This window comes from Musca autumnalis, unplaced genomic scaffold, assembly GCF_047663935.1.
Source record: "Musca autumnalis isolate F117 unplaced genomic scaffold, ASM4766393v1 scaffold_3, whole genome shotgun sequence".
Taxonomy (NCBI): domain Eukaryota; kingdom Metazoa; phylum Arthropoda; class Insecta; order Diptera; family Muscidae; genus Musca; species Musca autumnalis.
This window is the reverse complement of record NW_027411866.1, coordinates 168,535,788-168,554,931: the sequence shown is the minus strand read 5'-3', so window position 1 is coordinate 168,554,931 and position 19,144 is coordinate 168,535,788. Positions and strand designations below refer to the sequence as shown.

At 34.8% G+C, this 19,144-nt stretch overlaps 1 protein-coding gene across 1 annotated transcript in view; it reads left to right on the top strand.

Annotated features, from left to right (window-relative positions):
* Positions 1–11,282: 11,282 nt before the first annotated feature.
* The window catches only part of LOC141398081 (PDZ domain-containing protein 8-like), a 69,667-nt gene continuing 61,805 nt past the window's right edge, over positions 11,283–19,144 (top strand). Inside the window, exon 1 of the mRNA XM_073975266.1 lies at positions 11,283–12,306. Coding sequence (XP_073831367.1) covers positions 12,142–12,306 — 165 coding nt within the window. The 5' untranslated portion in view covers positions 11,283–12,141. The remainder of the gene's footprint in view (positions 12,307–19,144) is intronic.

Here is a 19,144-nt window from a genome sequence, read left to right as displayed (position 1 = left end):
TTCTCAAAATACCGAAAATTGGGAGGTACCGTTATATGGGGGCTATACCAAAACATGGACCTATGTTGACGATGTTTGGTGGAGATGTTTTATGACCACTGAGAACCTCGAATGCCAAATTACAGCTAGTTCGGTTAAAAATTTTAACTAAAATGCTCAAAATACCGAAAATCGGGAGGTACGGTTATAAGGAGGCCATACCAAAACATGGACCTATGTTGCCGATGTTTTGTGGAGATGTTCCATGACCACTGAGAACATCAAATGTCAAATTGCAGATAGTTCGGTTACAAATTGTGGCTAAAATTCTCAGAATACCGAAAATCGGGAGGTACCGTTATATGGGGGCTATACCAAAACATGGACCTATGTTCGCGATGTTTGGTGGAGATATTTCATGACCACTGAGAACCTCAAATGGCAAATTACAGCTAGTTCGGTTAGAAATTGTAGCTAAAATTCTCAAAATACCGAAAACCGGGAGGTACCGATATATGGGGGCTATACCAAAACATGGACCTATGTTGACGATGTTTCGTGGAGATGTTTCATGACCACTGAGAACCTCAAATGTCAAATAGTTCGGTTAGAAATTGTAGCTAAAATTCTCAAAATACCGAAAATCGGGAGGTACCGGTATATGGGGACTATACCAAAACATGGACCTATGCCCATATCCTTTGGGATATAAGTTTGTTGATTACTAGGAACCCTAAGTGCCAAGTTATAGCTAATTCGGTCTGCAAATGTGAGGGCTATACCAAAGAGTGGACCGATATATCCCATGTTCGAACTAGACCTGCCTATGGCAAAAAGACTCTCGGCACTCTATCTCAATTATTACGAACGCTAGAGTGATTACAACAGACGGACAGACGGACGGACAGACGGACATGGCTAGATCGTCTTAGAATTTTATCCTGATCAAGAATATATATACTTTATAGGGTCGCAAATGATTAGTTCGATGTGTTACAAAAGGAATGACAAACTTAATATACTCTCCATACTATGGTGGAGGGTATAAAAAAAAGAAACTATAGCCTTTGCAACGATGAATAGTAGGTTGTCGTAGGTGTTCATACAACGAAGATATCGCAATAGTGGCTAATACAACCCTACTTTTCTTTTTTGCGATTTTAATTATAATGACGAATATCACAGCTTTGGATGGGGAGCTTCCAAAAGCAAAGCCTGACTATGAAAGTAGAATATCCCACCTTTACAATGATGCAAAGTAGGTTGGCGTAGGTGGCCAAATAACGGAGATATAGCAATAGTCGGTAATGCATCCCATTTTCCGCATCATCACGAATTTTTTGGGAGTTGATGCGGATCCCACAGAGGAAGAAGCCTATTATGTTTGGTGATAGTCGGATAATATTCAGGGATCGAAATAACCAAAAAGCTTATGTGGAGAAAAGTCAACGTTTTTTTCTTGTGCGAATATCTCCGCTTCTGGTAGGAGTATTCCAGAAGGAAAGTCCGTGAATGGAAGAAGAAAAGATCTCCTTTATACTGATGCAAAGTATGTTGGCGTAAGTGGCAAACAACCGAGATATCGCAAAAGTCATATATAATATATCCAATTTTTACATTTTTTAATCACGCTACAGCACTGTGGTTTAGCTAGTATGGGAGAGAGCGACAAAAATATTTCTAATCAAGATATCGATCGGAAATTTTTACCGTAAACTCGTAGTGACTATAAGATTATTTTCCCCAAAAATCATCATGATTGGTCCACTTTTAGATACAGACCCTCCCATAATGGTACTTCAAGTTTTGTAATATTTTCACGATTTTGTCAATATTTTCAATGTTAATTCTCTGTAATTTAAAATTTTGTGTTCTTTTGTAATGGTACTAAACATCTTTAAAAATATTGGTCGAGAGGTCCATGTTTTGGTGTATCCCCCATATAGACGAACCTCCCGTTTTTTATAATTTCACGATTTTGGCCATATTTTCCCACTAAATCTGATGCAATTTCACATTTCGAGTTTATAATCTGTATCAAAGGTTCTCGCCAAAATTTATCGATATATGTCCACATATTTGGCATATTTAACTATTTAGCCTAAATCTTCTACAAGAACGTTTGTAAAAATCATGACATTTTATGCATTTTATTTATTCTTGAAAATGATTATCTGGTAACAAGTATCAACAATATAAGGCACAGAATATCCTTACTAGGTGGGTTAAAATATAACCAAGGGCATACCAGATTATATTAGATGTAAACAATTTGGTATAGGTCTCAAACTGAGAATATCTGAGAACTAAAACGTTTTATGAGATTTCTAGTTCGCGATGATGGGTGTGCATCTATTACAATAAGTACTTCCTATAGGATATATCGATTTGGAGGGTTGCCAGGTTGACTAAAATGTACCAGGATATTTAAACAAGAAACAAGACCACCTGTGTCTCAAAACAGGCCACCGAAGTTTGTTGCTTGCCAATTAACTATTCAACATTGTTTAGTTTTTCGCAGAGATAGTGAATACCATCTGACAACTTAGACAGATCATATCCCGCAACATCCACCAGAAGGTTTGATATAATTTCTTGAAATGGCGTCCCATGCTGGCATTGTCGAAGTGTTTTAAAAGCCATATTTAAAAAATATAATAATAATTGTTCCACGAACATTCCAGATTGGACAAGGGAGTCTTCTCTCATTTTCAAAAATATACAAATGTGAAAACTCATATTCATACTTTACTCCTAAAAACTTTAAACTAAAAACATCATTTTTTATAAAATAAGATCGAAACAAAATGCAAAAATACATTTCAAAAGAGATCAATTTTACTACCAAATAAACATACAAATTAATGATGTTATTATATAAAAACTACAACAATACCATTAACTTTAACTTCCATTTTTTACTATAGTAATTTTCCACAATACTTTTTTGTGATATAATTTGTGAACTGTCACTACGTTAATGACAATTTCAAAAAGAAAGCCGGAATATTTAAATTTGATGTGTTTATTAAAGATTTGAAAAGTTACTACCATCATTTTTGACATCGATTTGTTTATTTTTGTCGCGGGCTGGGACCACAGTGTACAGGTTGAAATTTTGATTGGATAGTCACGCAATTTTGGGGGTAAATGGGGACCCAACAGAGGAAGAAACCTCTTGATTTGGTGATAGTCGGATAATATTTAGGGGTCGGAATGGGGAAAAACTCATGTGGAGACAAATTTAAAGTTAAATTCTTTGTGAATATATCGGCTTCTAGTAGGGATATTCCAACGGCATAGCCTGTCGATGGAAGAAGAAAATATTGCCTTTACATTGGTGTAAAGTAGGTTTGTGAAGTTGGTCAAACAAGGGAGATACCACAATAGTCGGAAATGCATCCAATTCTTGCATCGGATGGTCACGAAATTTTGGTTGCTTATGGGGGTCCCAGAGAGAAAGAGGCATATTATGTTTGGTGGCAGTCGGATTATATTCCTTAAATGAAACGTTTACCAGTGAAAAGATTTACACAGGGGTAGTGGTGTAGGGTATCACATGGTCTGCCCCGTCTCGACTATAGCCTTTGCTCACTTGTTTTTTCTATATATTTGATCACTTTTGGTAACTCAGTTGGTATCAGTTAAAAGACCAGAATGTCTTCTATAATATTGGTCACATTTGTGAAATATTCGTTATTACTATTAATTCATATCCGCGACATCCCCTTAAAAAATGTGTTAGTAAGGTTTTTTTGAGTCATTTTGCTGGGTTCCATTGACAGGCTTTGCTTTTGGAGTACTGACTTGAATTTTTCTAAACACATTTGTTTTAAGTTGGGTCTACGATCATTATTTCCATGTGTTACAAACTACTGAGCCCGAACATAGTCACTTTTTATGCCCTCCACCTGTTACGAAAATTCGATGTACAACGTTTGGACCAAATCGGTTTCTCCGTTCGAGGGTTATCTTACGTACTGCCCTGTTTAGGTGGTGCCGGAACGCTTTTTTGTACCATCGTAATGGGGAAAGCGAATACAAATTGTTATAACAAAAACCAAAGGGATTCCGTTTGAGAGTTATCGTTCGCTCCAGCCACTACACATGGTGCCATTTCTAAACCGGACTATTTTTGGACTACTTTCTCTGGAAGTATGAACTTTCACCTAAAAAACGTATACGGTCGTAATGGAGGCAGCGAAAAGAATTATCGTGCGCACAATTATTCCGAACATTTTCAAACCTTTGTAAGGGAGGTACCTGAAGGAGTGGACCGATATGGTCTATCTTCGAACTTAAACTAAGTTTGGACAAAATACTATGAACTCCAAATTTTATACCGAATAGGCTGAGATCCGTTCGAGAGTTATCATGGGCTCCAATCACTACACATGGTGCCATATGGGTTTTTAAATCTTTCGGACCATTTTCTGAGGAAGTATGGACTTGCCCCTGATAAAACTTGTACCGTCGTAATGGGGGCAGCGAAGTCAAGTTATTACAACAAAAATCAAAGAGATTCGAGAGTAGTTCCTAAACTGAACTTTCCCGAAATTTTGAGTGGGTAGTACCCGAAGGAGTGGACCGATAGAGCTTGGGTATAACCAGAAAACCTGAATTCAATTGAACCGTTCCATGAGGTCATACCAAAAGTTTAGTTGACAGTTTTAGTGTAGAATTTTTGTGACCACTGGTAAACCCAAGTGTAAAATTATAGGTAGTTTGGTAAAAGTGTGTAATTAGAGGAAGTTTGGTCCGAAAATGTAGAAAAAAAGATCGTAAAATACCTTAAATCGGGATGCACCGTTTTATGGGGGCTGTACAAAAATTTACCTATGTCGAAAATTTTTGGTGGATACGTTTTTGGCCACTGGGACTGTGTGGTGTAGGGTATAAAAACAAGGATGTATATTAGGGCTATAACCAAAAAAATACCACGCCAGTACCATGTGCGGAATATTGTCCTGATAACGAAAAAGCTTGTTTTAGTTGGACTCGATGAAAAAAGTTTCCGCACCGACTGCGATTACCAAAGCCCTTTTGACATGTTTTTCTATTTAAAAATTTAAATTTGCTTTGTTTGAATATATCAAGCTTTTTGTAGAAAATTAACTTATGTTGAAACTGAGGTATGGGGTACTGTAACTCGCGAACAGTTGTACTATACCATAACTTTTGACCGCATTTCGGTAAAATAAACTGTTTTAGCCCGATTCGCCGAGGGGTTTCTTAAAATAATATTTTGAGCAGAAGCTGCGGTCGTACTAATGTAAAAAAATCGGAAAAAATCGTTGAAAAAAACCAGTTTCATTATGTTATTTTCCTATTAGTGGTTTTACAACACAATGTAGAGCTTAAAGCTCAAAGGAGAAGTTAAAGAGTACACTTCAGAGTTGAAGTTTCTAAAGTATGATTTTTTAATATATCCACTGTATCTACCTCAAACGGATGCTGACATTTTGAAACCAGAAAAATGGGGTTTTTTGAATTTTTGTTCTAATCGGGACGCGCAGCTGGATTTCACTAAAAGCTTATTATTTGATTATAGTACTCACGATTTCGCATTTTTTAATGTATAACATGAGGGTGTAGCTCTCACAGGATCACAGTAATCTGCGCCCAAACAGGAAATTTTTGTGCGTAAATTTTTCTCTAAAACCTATTTTTTTGGTTTAAAATTTACAAACGTCAATCGATTTCCGTGGAAACCCGCGTAAATTTAGTTTTTTTTGCGTTCTGAATCTAACAAGCCACGACGCGTAAAAATCCACCCACTAGATCGGCGGATATGATACCCCTCAAATTTTGAAAATTTGCAAAAAATTATTTTGAAAATATCGCATATTAAAACGCGTTTTGGATGTGTCAGTTCTACTCAAATAAATAGATCGATTTAAACTGCGCGAAAACAGATATTTAAAAACTCTCGTAAATCCAGAGATATAATAGATTTTTTCTAAAAATTGAGTGCGATGCTACATCCACGGTTCTTTATGGATCGCATTGAAACGGCATAGAATGATGTATTTTTTAATGGTGATGATTGAAATCGGATGCGCATAAAATGTAAATGAACTTCGCGGAAATTATGACCATTTTACTGTGTTTTGCACCCTAATATGCAGCAGATGCTACATCGTGGTCGCCAAATAGAATTTGTCAAACTGTACATCAAATAAAAGGGATTGATTCGCTGTGTTGGAAAATCGGATGCGCATCATGTCATTTTCACAATTACGCGGTTTATATGCATCTCAAATGTTGTAATATTCAATATAACATTATTTTAACGTTATGCCACCATTGGAATTCCTTGTGATTTGATATAAGGTTCTAATAATATTATCCAATAGGAAAACTATAAGCGAAAAATTTGTTACAACGAAATATCATCATTATTGCGTGAAATTTTGACGAAAATGCCGAAGAACTCAAACACTTTTTCTCCAACTTTTCCTAGAAAACCATAAACAAATAAAATTAAAATAGTATGATTTTAATTTTTTCGTAATATTTTCTTCGTATTTTTGCAAATAACTTAAATACTATAGCTCCAACCTTCACAACTTTGGTTTCATTTTACTCCTCAAAATGTCTGGATGCTGTTATATTTTTCGTAAGTATGAGCGCTATTGTTTCAAAAATATGTTTGTAAATACGTGAAATTATTTAACAAATTTGATTTTTCGCGAATCCATTGAGACTTTGCGATTATTTTTTTGCATCATCGCAAAGGTTACGAATTCAGTTCACGATAATAGGATATAACAGCTAACAATACTAAGCCGCGATTTTTTTAGAATTTTTTCTAATTATCATAATTAAAACAGTCATATCTTTTGCGCGCAACGATCAAAGTTAGTAACGAAAACAGATTTGGAATGCTGATTTTTTTCTTAATCTATGTGCCAAAAATCATTGATGTAGTATCAAAATATTTTTTTTGATTTTTTTGAAATGAAAAAGACAATTTTAGACATTTTTCCTGATATATTTATTTATAAAACAAATACGATTCTCACAGGCAAAGTCAGTAAAACAGTCTGTAACCAGTGACGTACGCAGGGGACCCGCCACCACGAATTGCCAAATATGAGAATAATCTGTTCGTGTCAGCAGTGTTTGATATGCATGATGTAAAACAACACGAAGGAAGCATTTTACATCTTCACAATGTTTCAAGGAATTGTTAAGCGCACTTTTTGGAAAATTTTCTGTAAAGGTAACATGGTTCAGCTCCCAATGTACAGTGGATGCGCCCAACGACAATAATCAAAAAATTCATGTCGTCGTTTTAAAAATTTAAAAATGCAAATAGCTTCAAAACATTCCAATTTTTTCGAAACTCAACTTATTTTTTACATTTTTCGCGGTTCTTTAGGATAAAACGCCTCACAAACATGACTAATTTTGAAGAAAACATTGTATTTAAAAATGAGAAAAAATTGTTATATTTTAAGCGAATTTATGAAACAAAGGACTATTTTTAACGCCTTAACTTAAGTTGATTCATTTAGTAAATTGCCTAAGCTTCATTTTTCTAGTTATGAAAATTCCTCTAAATTGCAAGGGTTGCCAAATATTTTGGTTATAATATTTTTAAAAATGAAATTATTTAATATAGATGTATGGATTTCCTTAAACTTTTAGTCACTTTCCACAAATTCGCACAAATGGCCACTAGTACCAAATTGAAGCCTAGCTCCTGTAGATTTCAAAACTGTATAGACTTTTTGTGGAAATTTGCGGTTTTGGCAGTTATGGCCAAAAGTTTTTATTATCCTTTATTATATTTATGTTTTGGATACCCTAATGTTGCAACACGTCAAAACGTGGAAATTTTTCCCGCACTGAGAACCAAAAATACGTTATTACAGGTAATTCTGCAGAAAATAGGAGATTAAATCTTATAAAGTACAGAAAAATATATGGTAACCCTATGGAAGCTGTGGCCAAAAGTGGGCCAATGTCACTTTTATTTATAAAATCCTGTTCTAAACTCTGAATTAACTATTAAAGCATAATCCTTTAGAATTTATTAAATATCTCTAAAATACATAAAATCGAGATAGAAATCATATATGGGGTATAGCAAATCATGGACCAATATTGACAGTCGCGGAGAGGTTTGCTATGGAATAACAACGCCTAGTACCAGATTACAGCGAATTCGGTTAAACAACATGTTGGCAAAATTGAAATACTTCAATTCAGAATGACTCGCTACATGGGAACCACGCGAAATTTTGGACCTAGGACTCCAATATTTTTGTTAGAGTGTTCCTAGCATCCGAGGACCAATTGTTAAAAATTCCAGTTCGATATATCATCTAGAAGTATTTTTGTCACACCTTCCCATGTAAGTGCCACCACTGTGCAATGGTTTAGCAGCTATTGACTAGAATTTCAGAAATGATGTAAAATTGTCTATATTTAATCGATTTGTTTGTATGACATATAAGTTCTGCTGCCTGAGGTCGGGCTACAATATTGCTAAAGACTGGAAAACAAATAATGCGAAAAATGTCGTTTTAGACCTGTTTAGATAAAGCCATAAAATTCGAACCGGATATGAAAAGTAGAAACGAAAAATGTCTATTAGAAGTTGTTTGCATTTTTAGTGTTGCACAGTATACTTATACCCTCTGCCTATAGGGCATTTAGCACAATACTATCGACCGGATCAACTGATTTGGTCAAAGTTTTGGATCTCGTAATATTTTAAGTTTAAGTCATATCGGTACCTCCGTCATAAAAGTTCAAAAGTTTTCTCTTCTCTCGAAGAGAGTAATAGATTCTATCTAAACTTTGCACATCGCTATATCTCTTCTTGACATAGACCGATACTAACATGGGTTATATCGGTCCACTCCTTCAAATATCGTAAAATTACTTCCAAATGTACACCAAGTTCCAAGAGAATATGTTTGGACAACATTTTCAGTTATATCCCTCACAAAAGTTCAACATAAGCGCAGTTTAAACTGTTCGAGGATCCTTTGGACATTTCTTTGTGTTGATACTTGTAGTCTTGTTTATTGCGATATCCTATTTTTCGTGGGCAAGTCCACGCTTCCCGGCAAAGCTCAAAATACGATTTTTTTTAATTCGTTTCCAACTGATTACAAGTTATGACAAATATAAAACTCTTTTGGACACAAGTGGTCCCTCTTGATTAATTTGCTTATTATTAGCGAATAATTATGTGGGATTCTTAAAGGATCGATTGTTATTTGTCAAAACTATGTAACATTTGAAGCAATACATTTAATTTAAAAAATATTTAAATTCTACTTCCAATAAGTTGCAAGAACTGAGTCCAGCAAAGTGTTTAATATCATCGAGTCCAAAAACGTCCACTCGTACAATTAAAAAATGAATTCTTCTTCTGTAACATTATACCGAAAGTAGAGAATACAGCCGGAACAACAATCATGTAATTTTTTCGACTTAATGTGTTCTGTCACGATTTAGCTAAGAGTTTGCCGATTGATTTCTGATATTGGTTTCTGATATATTTGTTCGACCATGCTTTGGCATAGCCCAAACAGGAGTTTTGTAGCCTCATACAGTACTGCGAGAAGGATTTGTAGTATATAAGTCGTAGTCTGTATCGTCTGATTTTAAATTTCTGAAGTTTTTAATTGTCTTGCACAGACTCTATCACTTCTAGTAAAGAAGCAAATATGGCGTTTTTATGACATAAAATAATATTTTATTCTTAAAATCAACTAACAAACTACGGCAACTACAGATTGTTGTATTGTATTCTCGTAATTATACAACCAATAGATTTAAATTCCATTGTCTAAGGCCATGTTTATATTATAGCCTTTTGCAGGGTTGACCTTCTTTATGAGGATTTATTTGAAACATAAGCAATGAAATTGACATTTGAGACCTAGTGGGTTTGTTAAATTTGTATATATATAAACGTACTATTATTCCAATATTTATATAACATTTATATAAAACAATACCTTTTTTGGTTTCGGCGACAAGGTAAAGTCAGTTGCTGATGTTCACAGAAATGGCTAAAATATATTCACCATATTGAGATGAGTGTATTTGAATTATAAAGTTATATCTCAACTCCCATGGACATTGAAAACCAATATGTGTACATGGGCTACGGAAAAAATATACACCAATTGTTAAGAAGTTTTAACGCTGAAGGAGTAAACTTATGAAGTAAATTTGGTAGCCAGTTAGCTGCTTGAAATGGTCACAACCCATGATATTTGCTTAATATGAATTCTGTTACCTTAGATATCAGGTTATTATAATCTGGACATCGCCGAAACTTGTGGTGTCCGGATTGTCAAGACTATACTGTATATATAAACATAAAATACGCGAGTTTATAAAAAAATTGCAATATTGTCAAAGGTGAATTAAATGCTCTAAAATAGCGCGATTTGATAACAAATTGGTCCAGAATGGTCTGATATTGGTTTTAAATTAGATTAAAACTATTAATTAGTTATTACGAAAAGCGTATATGTTATTATAACAAATAAAATTAAATAATGCATTACTAAACTTCAATGCATTTGGTTCGCGATAGAGAAAAAATGACACCGTATTTCATAACAGTTTTTCATGCTCTATGCGGTGGTATTTTTGATATTTGCAAAAAAGTTACAACCCTAATGTATATGGCTTTAATGGTTCTTTCAAAATAATATCCATATTTTACAATATTTTCTTTCAGAAACTAGTTCTTGTGCTCTCTTCATTGCCCTGCATTACAATACAAACCATATGCATCCCCCCTCTTACCAATAGACTCCATAAAACTTTACTTTCAATTAATATCAGAACTTGAATCAAAAACATCCCTTATATCCCTAGTTTAACCACAACACAACTTGTTTTCATTGTTATCATGTGTGCAGCAACCCCTTCTACGATATCTACTTGGAAGCCAAAACCGGAACTTGAAGGGATGGTGAAGCAAGCTACATCCGAAAACGAAAGATAAGGTTTGTTTACATTTTTCAAAGTTGGAAGAAGAAAAGGAGAACAAAAAACAAACACAGGATGATATGAAAAGACCGCATTTGTTTTCAAAACAAAGAACGATGGTAATGAAACAGAGTAGCAACAACAAAATGTAAACAAACAACACAGAATGACGCTGATGTTTCGATTCCAAAAGAACACATTAACAGCTGATTTCACAGATAAGAAACTCCGGCGCAGATATTGATTTTTTGGGGTTGTTGTTGCTTTTGGGAGGGGGACCAAAATGGTAGATGAAACAACTTAGAAATGCACCCCTAGAGCGCAAGCACTTCAGAACAAGTAAAGCTCGTGAAGAACAAGGAAGGTTCTTAGTTTTATTAAGCGTTGTCCCCTCATAATATTGTACAAGTGCAGATTATGTAGAGACAAAATACCTACCAAATGGATAAAAGTAAAACGCATAATTAGAACACAGCCAGCAGGAAATATTAAATGTGTTCAAAATAAGCTCTTTGTGTAAATAAAAAAGGAAGAAAAAAGTAATAGAAATTCAAAATAAGATATCCTGCAAATTTTTCCCGTTAAAATACATATTTGCTTGGTGATTCTTACAAAATGATATAAAGTGTTAATTGTTGCAAATAATATTTGTTGTTAGTAAATGTGTGTATTTGTGATTTTATAATATACAAGCTTTTAACTTTTTCTTTGCCCAATAACAAATAAATGCTGCTGGCAAATATACAACAATTACCCACACCCAAATTTTTCTTGGGTCATCTTGTAACTGTGTTGTTGCTATTGTTATTACCCTCCTCTTCGCTGCTGATGATAGTGTCTCTTCTGTTTCAAATGCTAAATTATTAAACAGGGCATCAAATGAACCGAGCGGAGAAAAACAAAACCACTTAAAAGTACAAATTTCCAATTGTCGTAACCTGTAATACCATTTTCAAACATTCACGTCTTAATTGCGTATGTTGGAGGCCGCTGTGGTGGAGGTGTCGTTTGACAGTTGACACAGACCCTCTCTCTCTGCCTCCTCTGGAAAACAGTAAAGTGCGCCGCGTCGCGTATATGTTTCGTGTGGGAAGTAAAGTGAAATTATTCCTCCCTTTACAACGAACGTATCAATTAAACGAGAATCCAATCATCATAAATTAATCAATTCAAACCACAGCCATCATCAATATGGATATAAATCTATCAATGTTAATATTGTTAAGTTTTACATTCTTTGTAATCGGTGCCGTGTTTATGCTGCTATTTCAATACTATGTGTATATGAAATTTTCCCTGTTGCCCGAGGAAACAGCCGAACAAAAGGATATAAATGCCAAATACACACTACCGAAGGTGAGTACCTACCTGGCAGCCAACCAACAAACCAACCCAACGAAATACATACAGACAACCTTATGCATATTCAATAATTTTTAATAATACTAAAGAGACTACAGGGTACACCAAAAGCGTTTTTAGTGTGACACGAAAGATTTGTGTTTATTTGTTTAACATTATGAATTTGTAATGATTATGTGTTTCTTTGAAGCTTAAGGTGAAACTATTTTTAGTTGGTCCTTTGTGCATGTTGTTGTCCTTGTTTGAATATAATGATACATGTGGGTCAAAAATGTTTTTAGATAGTTATTTTCAAAACAGTTCAATGGCAAGACCAATTAAGTTGAGAACTTTAAGCCATTTTAATAAATACCTTAGTATTGTTTCGGCATTTGATTTGTTGTTTCTTTTTTAAAATCGTATCCCATAAAGAAGAAATACAGTCTGACAACAAATGTATAGCAAAGGCCAAAAAATGTGAATAATTTCTTATTAATTGTACGCTTATGGCAAGAAATTATGTAAAAACTTTACAGTTTTTTGTTTACGACTCTCGCTCTTGGTCCCCAAAACAATATTCCGTCGAAATATACAAAGTTTATTTGCAATTTATAAGAAATACGGACTAAAATAAGAATTAGCTACTAATTTGAGGTGACAATAAATGTATTGCATAGGGAAATGCAGTACTATAAAACTAATCATTTTTAAAATTTTTGTAGTCATTATGCATTTTTATGACTTTTACGGCTAATAATGGACTAACAGTATTGAATGTGAGGGTCTTCAGACATGCAAAAACGTATGAGACCATATTGACAATATACAATGACGAATCGGCCGCAGACAAGTATGCAAAGAATGAATATTTGACTCAATATGTATTGTCGGATAATGGACCAATGTAAAACAGTCCGATTTTGGCTTTGAAAACATCGAAATACCTCTGGACACTATAGGGAAAAATAGACCCTCAATGTATTATTTTGAAAGACCTACAACATAGCTCTATTTCCTCTCAATATTATTGGAATCACTTCATTTTTACTGAAAGGATAGATATTATACTCTGCTATCATAATAAATTCCAAAAAGTGCGCCAAATCTAATAAAACCCATCAAATATGGAAACTATACACCTTCTAGAAAAGCTGGAATACCGAATTTTTGGGTACTATATTTTTTACCAAGCAAAAAGGTATGCAAAATCGGATTCACGGACATAATAACCCAGCAAAATGTTCGATGCCAAAGATGCCATTTAATCATGGGTGAAAGTGATCCGGCATGTCATCTTTTTAGCATCTTCATCGATGAATTTTATATGAGCGTGGACCCTAAAAGATGCTATTCATTTTTGGATCCAAAGCATGTCATTTACACCATTGCTTTGACATGTCATTTTCACCTATGCTTTGGCATGTCATTTCCACCAATGCTTTGGCATATAATTTTCACCAACCCTTTGCAATGACATTATCATTACGACAAGAGTTTTAACAACTTTGGTTGTGATTTCGAGTCTCCGACAACATCAAGACTATTGTAAATAATTAATCTTATATATTTAGAAAAAATTTTATAAATAAAAATACAAAATTCATGTCTATTCGATCGATGGACTGGGTTAAAATGCTGATGAAAAGATCGGATCTTTCACGACTTCCTTTGCATGGGTTCAAATGCTGATGAAAAGATCGGATCTTTCACGACTTCCTTTGCATTGGTTCAAATGATAATGACAAGATCGGATCTTTCACGACTTCTTTTGAACCAACGCAAAAGATGCCATGAAATCACGTCATCGCATGGAACCCCTTCCTTCAAATTTTGCTGGGAATGATTGGGAAGACATCCCCACTGAATCAATTAGGAAATATTTAATAGTCAATTTTTCTGAAAGTCGGTAAAAAGGTCCAAAAAGCTCAAACACGTTCAAATACCACCATTCCAAATGTAAGTTGCTGTGTAATATAACAAAACTAAACTGAACAAGTAAGAACGGCGTTAATTTCGGCCGAGCCGAACTTGTTATACCCTCCACCACAAGTTGTATTGACGTAAAATGGAATAATTAGTTTCCTTTCGTGTATGAAGAAGACTTAATACTAAATTTCAGCAATTTCGGTAAAACAATGTGAGGCACCATTCTATGGGGGCTATTTCAAAACGTCGATCTATACCGACAAATTTCTGACGGAAAGTTTTTAGGCTCAAAGAAGACTAAATACCAAATTTCCTATATTTCGGTAAGAGAATGTAGCTAAAACTTAAAAAATACCGAAAATCAAGAAGTACGCTTCTATGGGGATGTAGGAAGACGTGTACCTATACTGATAATACTCTTCTGGAATATTTTATAACTCTTGGAATACGAAATAACGAATTTCAGCCATTTCGATTGAATATTGACGTCACAATCTTCAGTATTACGAAAATCGGGAGGTACCGTTCTATGGGGGCTATATCGAAACGTGGACCTATACCGACGAATTTTAGTCAGAAATGGGGCAATATGAAAGCGTGGACCTGTACAGACATATTTCTGGCGAACAGTTTTATATCACATTGAAGACCAAATACCAAATTTCAGCCATTTTGGTGGAATATTGAAGACACAGCCTTCAAAATACGAAAAATCGGGAGGTACCTTTCCATGGGGGCTATATGAAGACAAATTTAAAGGGGAAGTTTAAGTACCCCCAATGAAGTCTAAATACCAAATTTCAGCCATTTCGGTGGAATATTGAGGCCACAACGTTCAAAATACCGAAAATCGGGAGGTACCGTTCTATGGGGCCTATATGAAGGCATGGACCGATAACGACAAAGTTCTGGGGGAAAGTTTTATACCACCAACGTACACTAAGTACTAAATTTCAGCCTTTTCGGTGTGATAATGAAGCTAAAACCTTCAAAAAAATAGAAGGAGTTGACCTAGGATGATGATTTTTTGTACAAGTACTTATGAGGGCATAGAAATGAAAAATACCAACTTTGGTCCATATCGGTTCAGATTTGGATATAGTCCCCATATACAATATCATTCCCCGATATTGCTATTACACGGTCAATTTTAGGAGAATAGCCTCTAAATTAAATATCTGATATTTACTTAGGCCCCTAATCAGTTTTACCGATTTTGACAAAAATCGCTTCAGATTTGGATATAGCCCCCATATATATATTTTCCCGATTTTGGACAAAATCGGTAAATTTTAATTGAATATCCTTCAAATTTAATATGCGATGTTTTCATAGGCCGTTGTTCAGTTTTGTCAGATTTTGATATAGTCCCTATATATCATTCTCCGATTTTGCTATAACTCAGTCAATTTGAATTTAATAGCCTTCGAATTTAATATGCGATTGTTTGCTTCAGTTTTACCCATTTAAACAAAATTTGTTTTCATATTTGGATGAAGACCCTGTATATAATGGTACTTTTGTTTTTAATATTTCCTCTTTAACAAACTTCCTGGAGTTGCCACATAGTTCGTTTAAATTTGAAATAAAATTAATTGAAACTATAGTCATGTTTATACTAGCGGTTTTCTATCTCGATTTATTTGACGTAAATTGTCCGAAAACACATGACAACTAATTCAAGATAGATCAATTATCATAACAATGTAAATTTTTTTAAGGCCGATGGCCACTCTTTATTTCCCAACTCAAAAGTTGTAATATACTTACGGTGACAAACCGTACTCTATTATAGAGGACAGTACTCTGGTTTAGGTGTCCGTACTCTATTTTTCCAGCGTACTCTATGTGTCCTCTATTTTCATCACGTGTACTCTATGTCATCTATTTTTGATTTATTTTACAATTACTTGTGAATACAAAGGTAATACAATGAAATCAGACATTTAACCAAATATTGTCGTTGTTTAAATGAAATCAGTGGTTTCTAATCAGTGATTTAAACACTTCTGCACTCGCTCAAACCAATTGACGAAGCACTTTTTCCACTCCTATTGAAACACCTCCAAAACGTGGTTTTTGAACGTGTCAACAGCGTGTTCTGTCGATTGCTGTTTTGTTTCGGGCTTATACGCATCGTAAAGGCTTATATAGCGATCGTATTTTTTGGGATTTCTTGCACCAATCGGTACGGAATCCATCGATAAGAAACCTTTTTTTACGGCCAGGTTTTCATGCAGTATGGAATTGAACCCGGTGAAAGAAATGTCCAAGGATGCCTCTATCAAGGTGATCTTGATTTATCAGTTTACTCACGGAATCAGTATTTTCTGTCACATGATTGAATTCATTAAACCAGTTTTTCACAGAGCTACATATGCCGTAGTCACACGTAAACATTTTTCGGTGAAGGTAATTTTGAGATAGAGCTCGGTCAATGAGGACGCCCCTACCAGAATTAGCGGCAAGTGTAAGAGACATAACCATCGTGTCACCTGGACGGCCACTCCGACTCCGGAGTCGACTCCGAGGGTAATTCCGAAAAGCACTCAATATGAATAAAATATGCACAAGTTTCCATTTTGTCCTATATATTGGCATTTTCTGATGTGTTCCTTGAATATAACATTTGTCGAATATAATATACAACTACAAAACTTCTTTGTTTAAAACTTCTACAATTATAATAAAAATACAAGATCGCCGAAATTTGAAACTCTGTGTAAGAGGTTCTGAAGTGGGTAGGCTTTCGCTCAGGAATATGAGCAATTTGAGATCATTATCTTCTTTGAATATCATTTATCATATTCTAGATCAAGAATGTGTGGGATCTAAAACAAATATTCTAAAATACTATACATTTCTTATCGTATATTAAGAAATCGACCCAGCTTGCAAATTCACGATAAAGTTACAACTCAAAAAAGTTCTTGAAATTTAATTTTTGATAAATGTAAAAAAAAATTGTTGCCCAGAGTTGGAGCCAATTTATTTTTTCGACTCATTCTCCGACTACAGCTTAACTGCTCGACTCCAACTCAGACTACGGAACCGTGGTGACTACTGACTATAGGATGTTGTTTCATCGCATCGTCGTCACGTAGAAAATTGTGAAAAATGGTCGGACGAAAATGTTCACAAGTAAATTCCATATTTTTTTGGGAAATTAATTCTTTAAGCCCAGTAAAAACCCAATACGTGGTACGTCAAACCATACTGATTACTCTTAAGGGGAGTACACACTAACAGTCAAAACTGACAGTCAACGTACTTTTAGGACAATTTTCCGGCAAATAACAACTTTTATTTAGCTAAAAACGTTTGAAATACAATAATTACGGTATTATTTAGAGATTACAAAAGAAAATTTTCAGTTAGGCTTTGATATTCACGAAATAGACCTCGATGACTGTCAGTTTTGCTTGTCAATGTGTACTATACTTTATGCTAGAAAATGTTAAGCTTTCAAAAGGAAATGGCGCCTGGCTTGTTGCCTTGCCCAGAAACTTATTTAGTAGCCCTCGCATGTGGACTCTTTTTTCATTCAAAAATATTGGTCACGGTAAATATACTCTATGTCTAAAATTAGAACGTTTGTAGTTTGAATTTATCATACATATAACAACAATATCCCACTCCTATCAAAATAGTAACATTAACTATTGGCAAAATTATTTCAGATTCGAGCTTTTTTAAGTGTTTTCGACAACGTATTAACAAAAATAACAGGAGGCAGTCAAATAAAGTGAATTGCTAAAATAAAGCAAAATCAGGAAACTTGAATTTTTCGTTCACATTGTTTATGCAAATGTGGTTGTGTCTCAAAGAATTGGATTTTGTCGGATGTAATTTTTGCATAATTTTATTCGAAAGGAATGTGTGTTTCATGTACCAAACGCCCGAAGCTGGCCACTCTTTAATTCCCAATTCAAAAGTTTCAATATTTCTAATAACTTCTTTAAATACAGTTCAATGAACACGTGGCCCCTTTTTTTTAAAAAAATTTCATTATAAGCTAACTACGAAAATTTTTCTATGTTTGAGGAGCTATAACTTTATAGTAACACCATATATCGACAAAATTCTTTCACGGTTGTCCTATAAAACAAAATTATAAAAAAGTCGACAACGCATTTTTCGATTTTTGTCCACTGAGGCACCATTGTGCGGCGCTCCTAGCATTGAATTCAAACATTGTCACATCAAAGCTGGTGAAGGAATGTAAAGAAGAACTTGCTAAGCTAGGGCGTCTGACCAGAGTAGTTCTTACTTGGATCCCAGGTCATAAGGGTCTTGTTGGTAACGAAAAAGCAGACGAACTAGCTACAGCGGGATCTGCCTCAAACAAACTTCCAAGGGCGTCAGTCGCAACATCAATTGGAGTAGTTAAAGGAGATATCTTCAAATACTATCTATCTTTCACAAGCAGAGATCAGATGGGACAAGACTGAAACTTGTAAAATATCAAAATCTACATGGCCACACTACAACATCAAAGTATAAATTTCCTGATTAGCCAAAATCGACGGAATCTGGCAAAACTAATTGCGGTGCTAACCTGTCACTGGGCCATTGGTAACCATGCAAAGCGCTTACATATTCCACACAATGACTACAGTCGCAGAAAACGAAGAAACGGTGCGGAAACGAAGAAACGGTTGAAAACCTCCTCTGCTCGTGCCCTGCACAATTGCAAAGAAGATTGAAAATTTTAGGACGACCGTTCCTACACGATCTTGCTGAGACAACCGAACAAGGTCTGGGAGACCTTCTGAGGTTTCTCAATTCATCAGGCTGGAAATAATTTACCAACATACTATAACGGAATAACAATCTCTACCCGAGTGGTGCGGTTTTCAAAACGGTATATTTAACATACTAATTGAGGCTATGAAGGTTATGACACCACGTAAACCAACCAACCCCT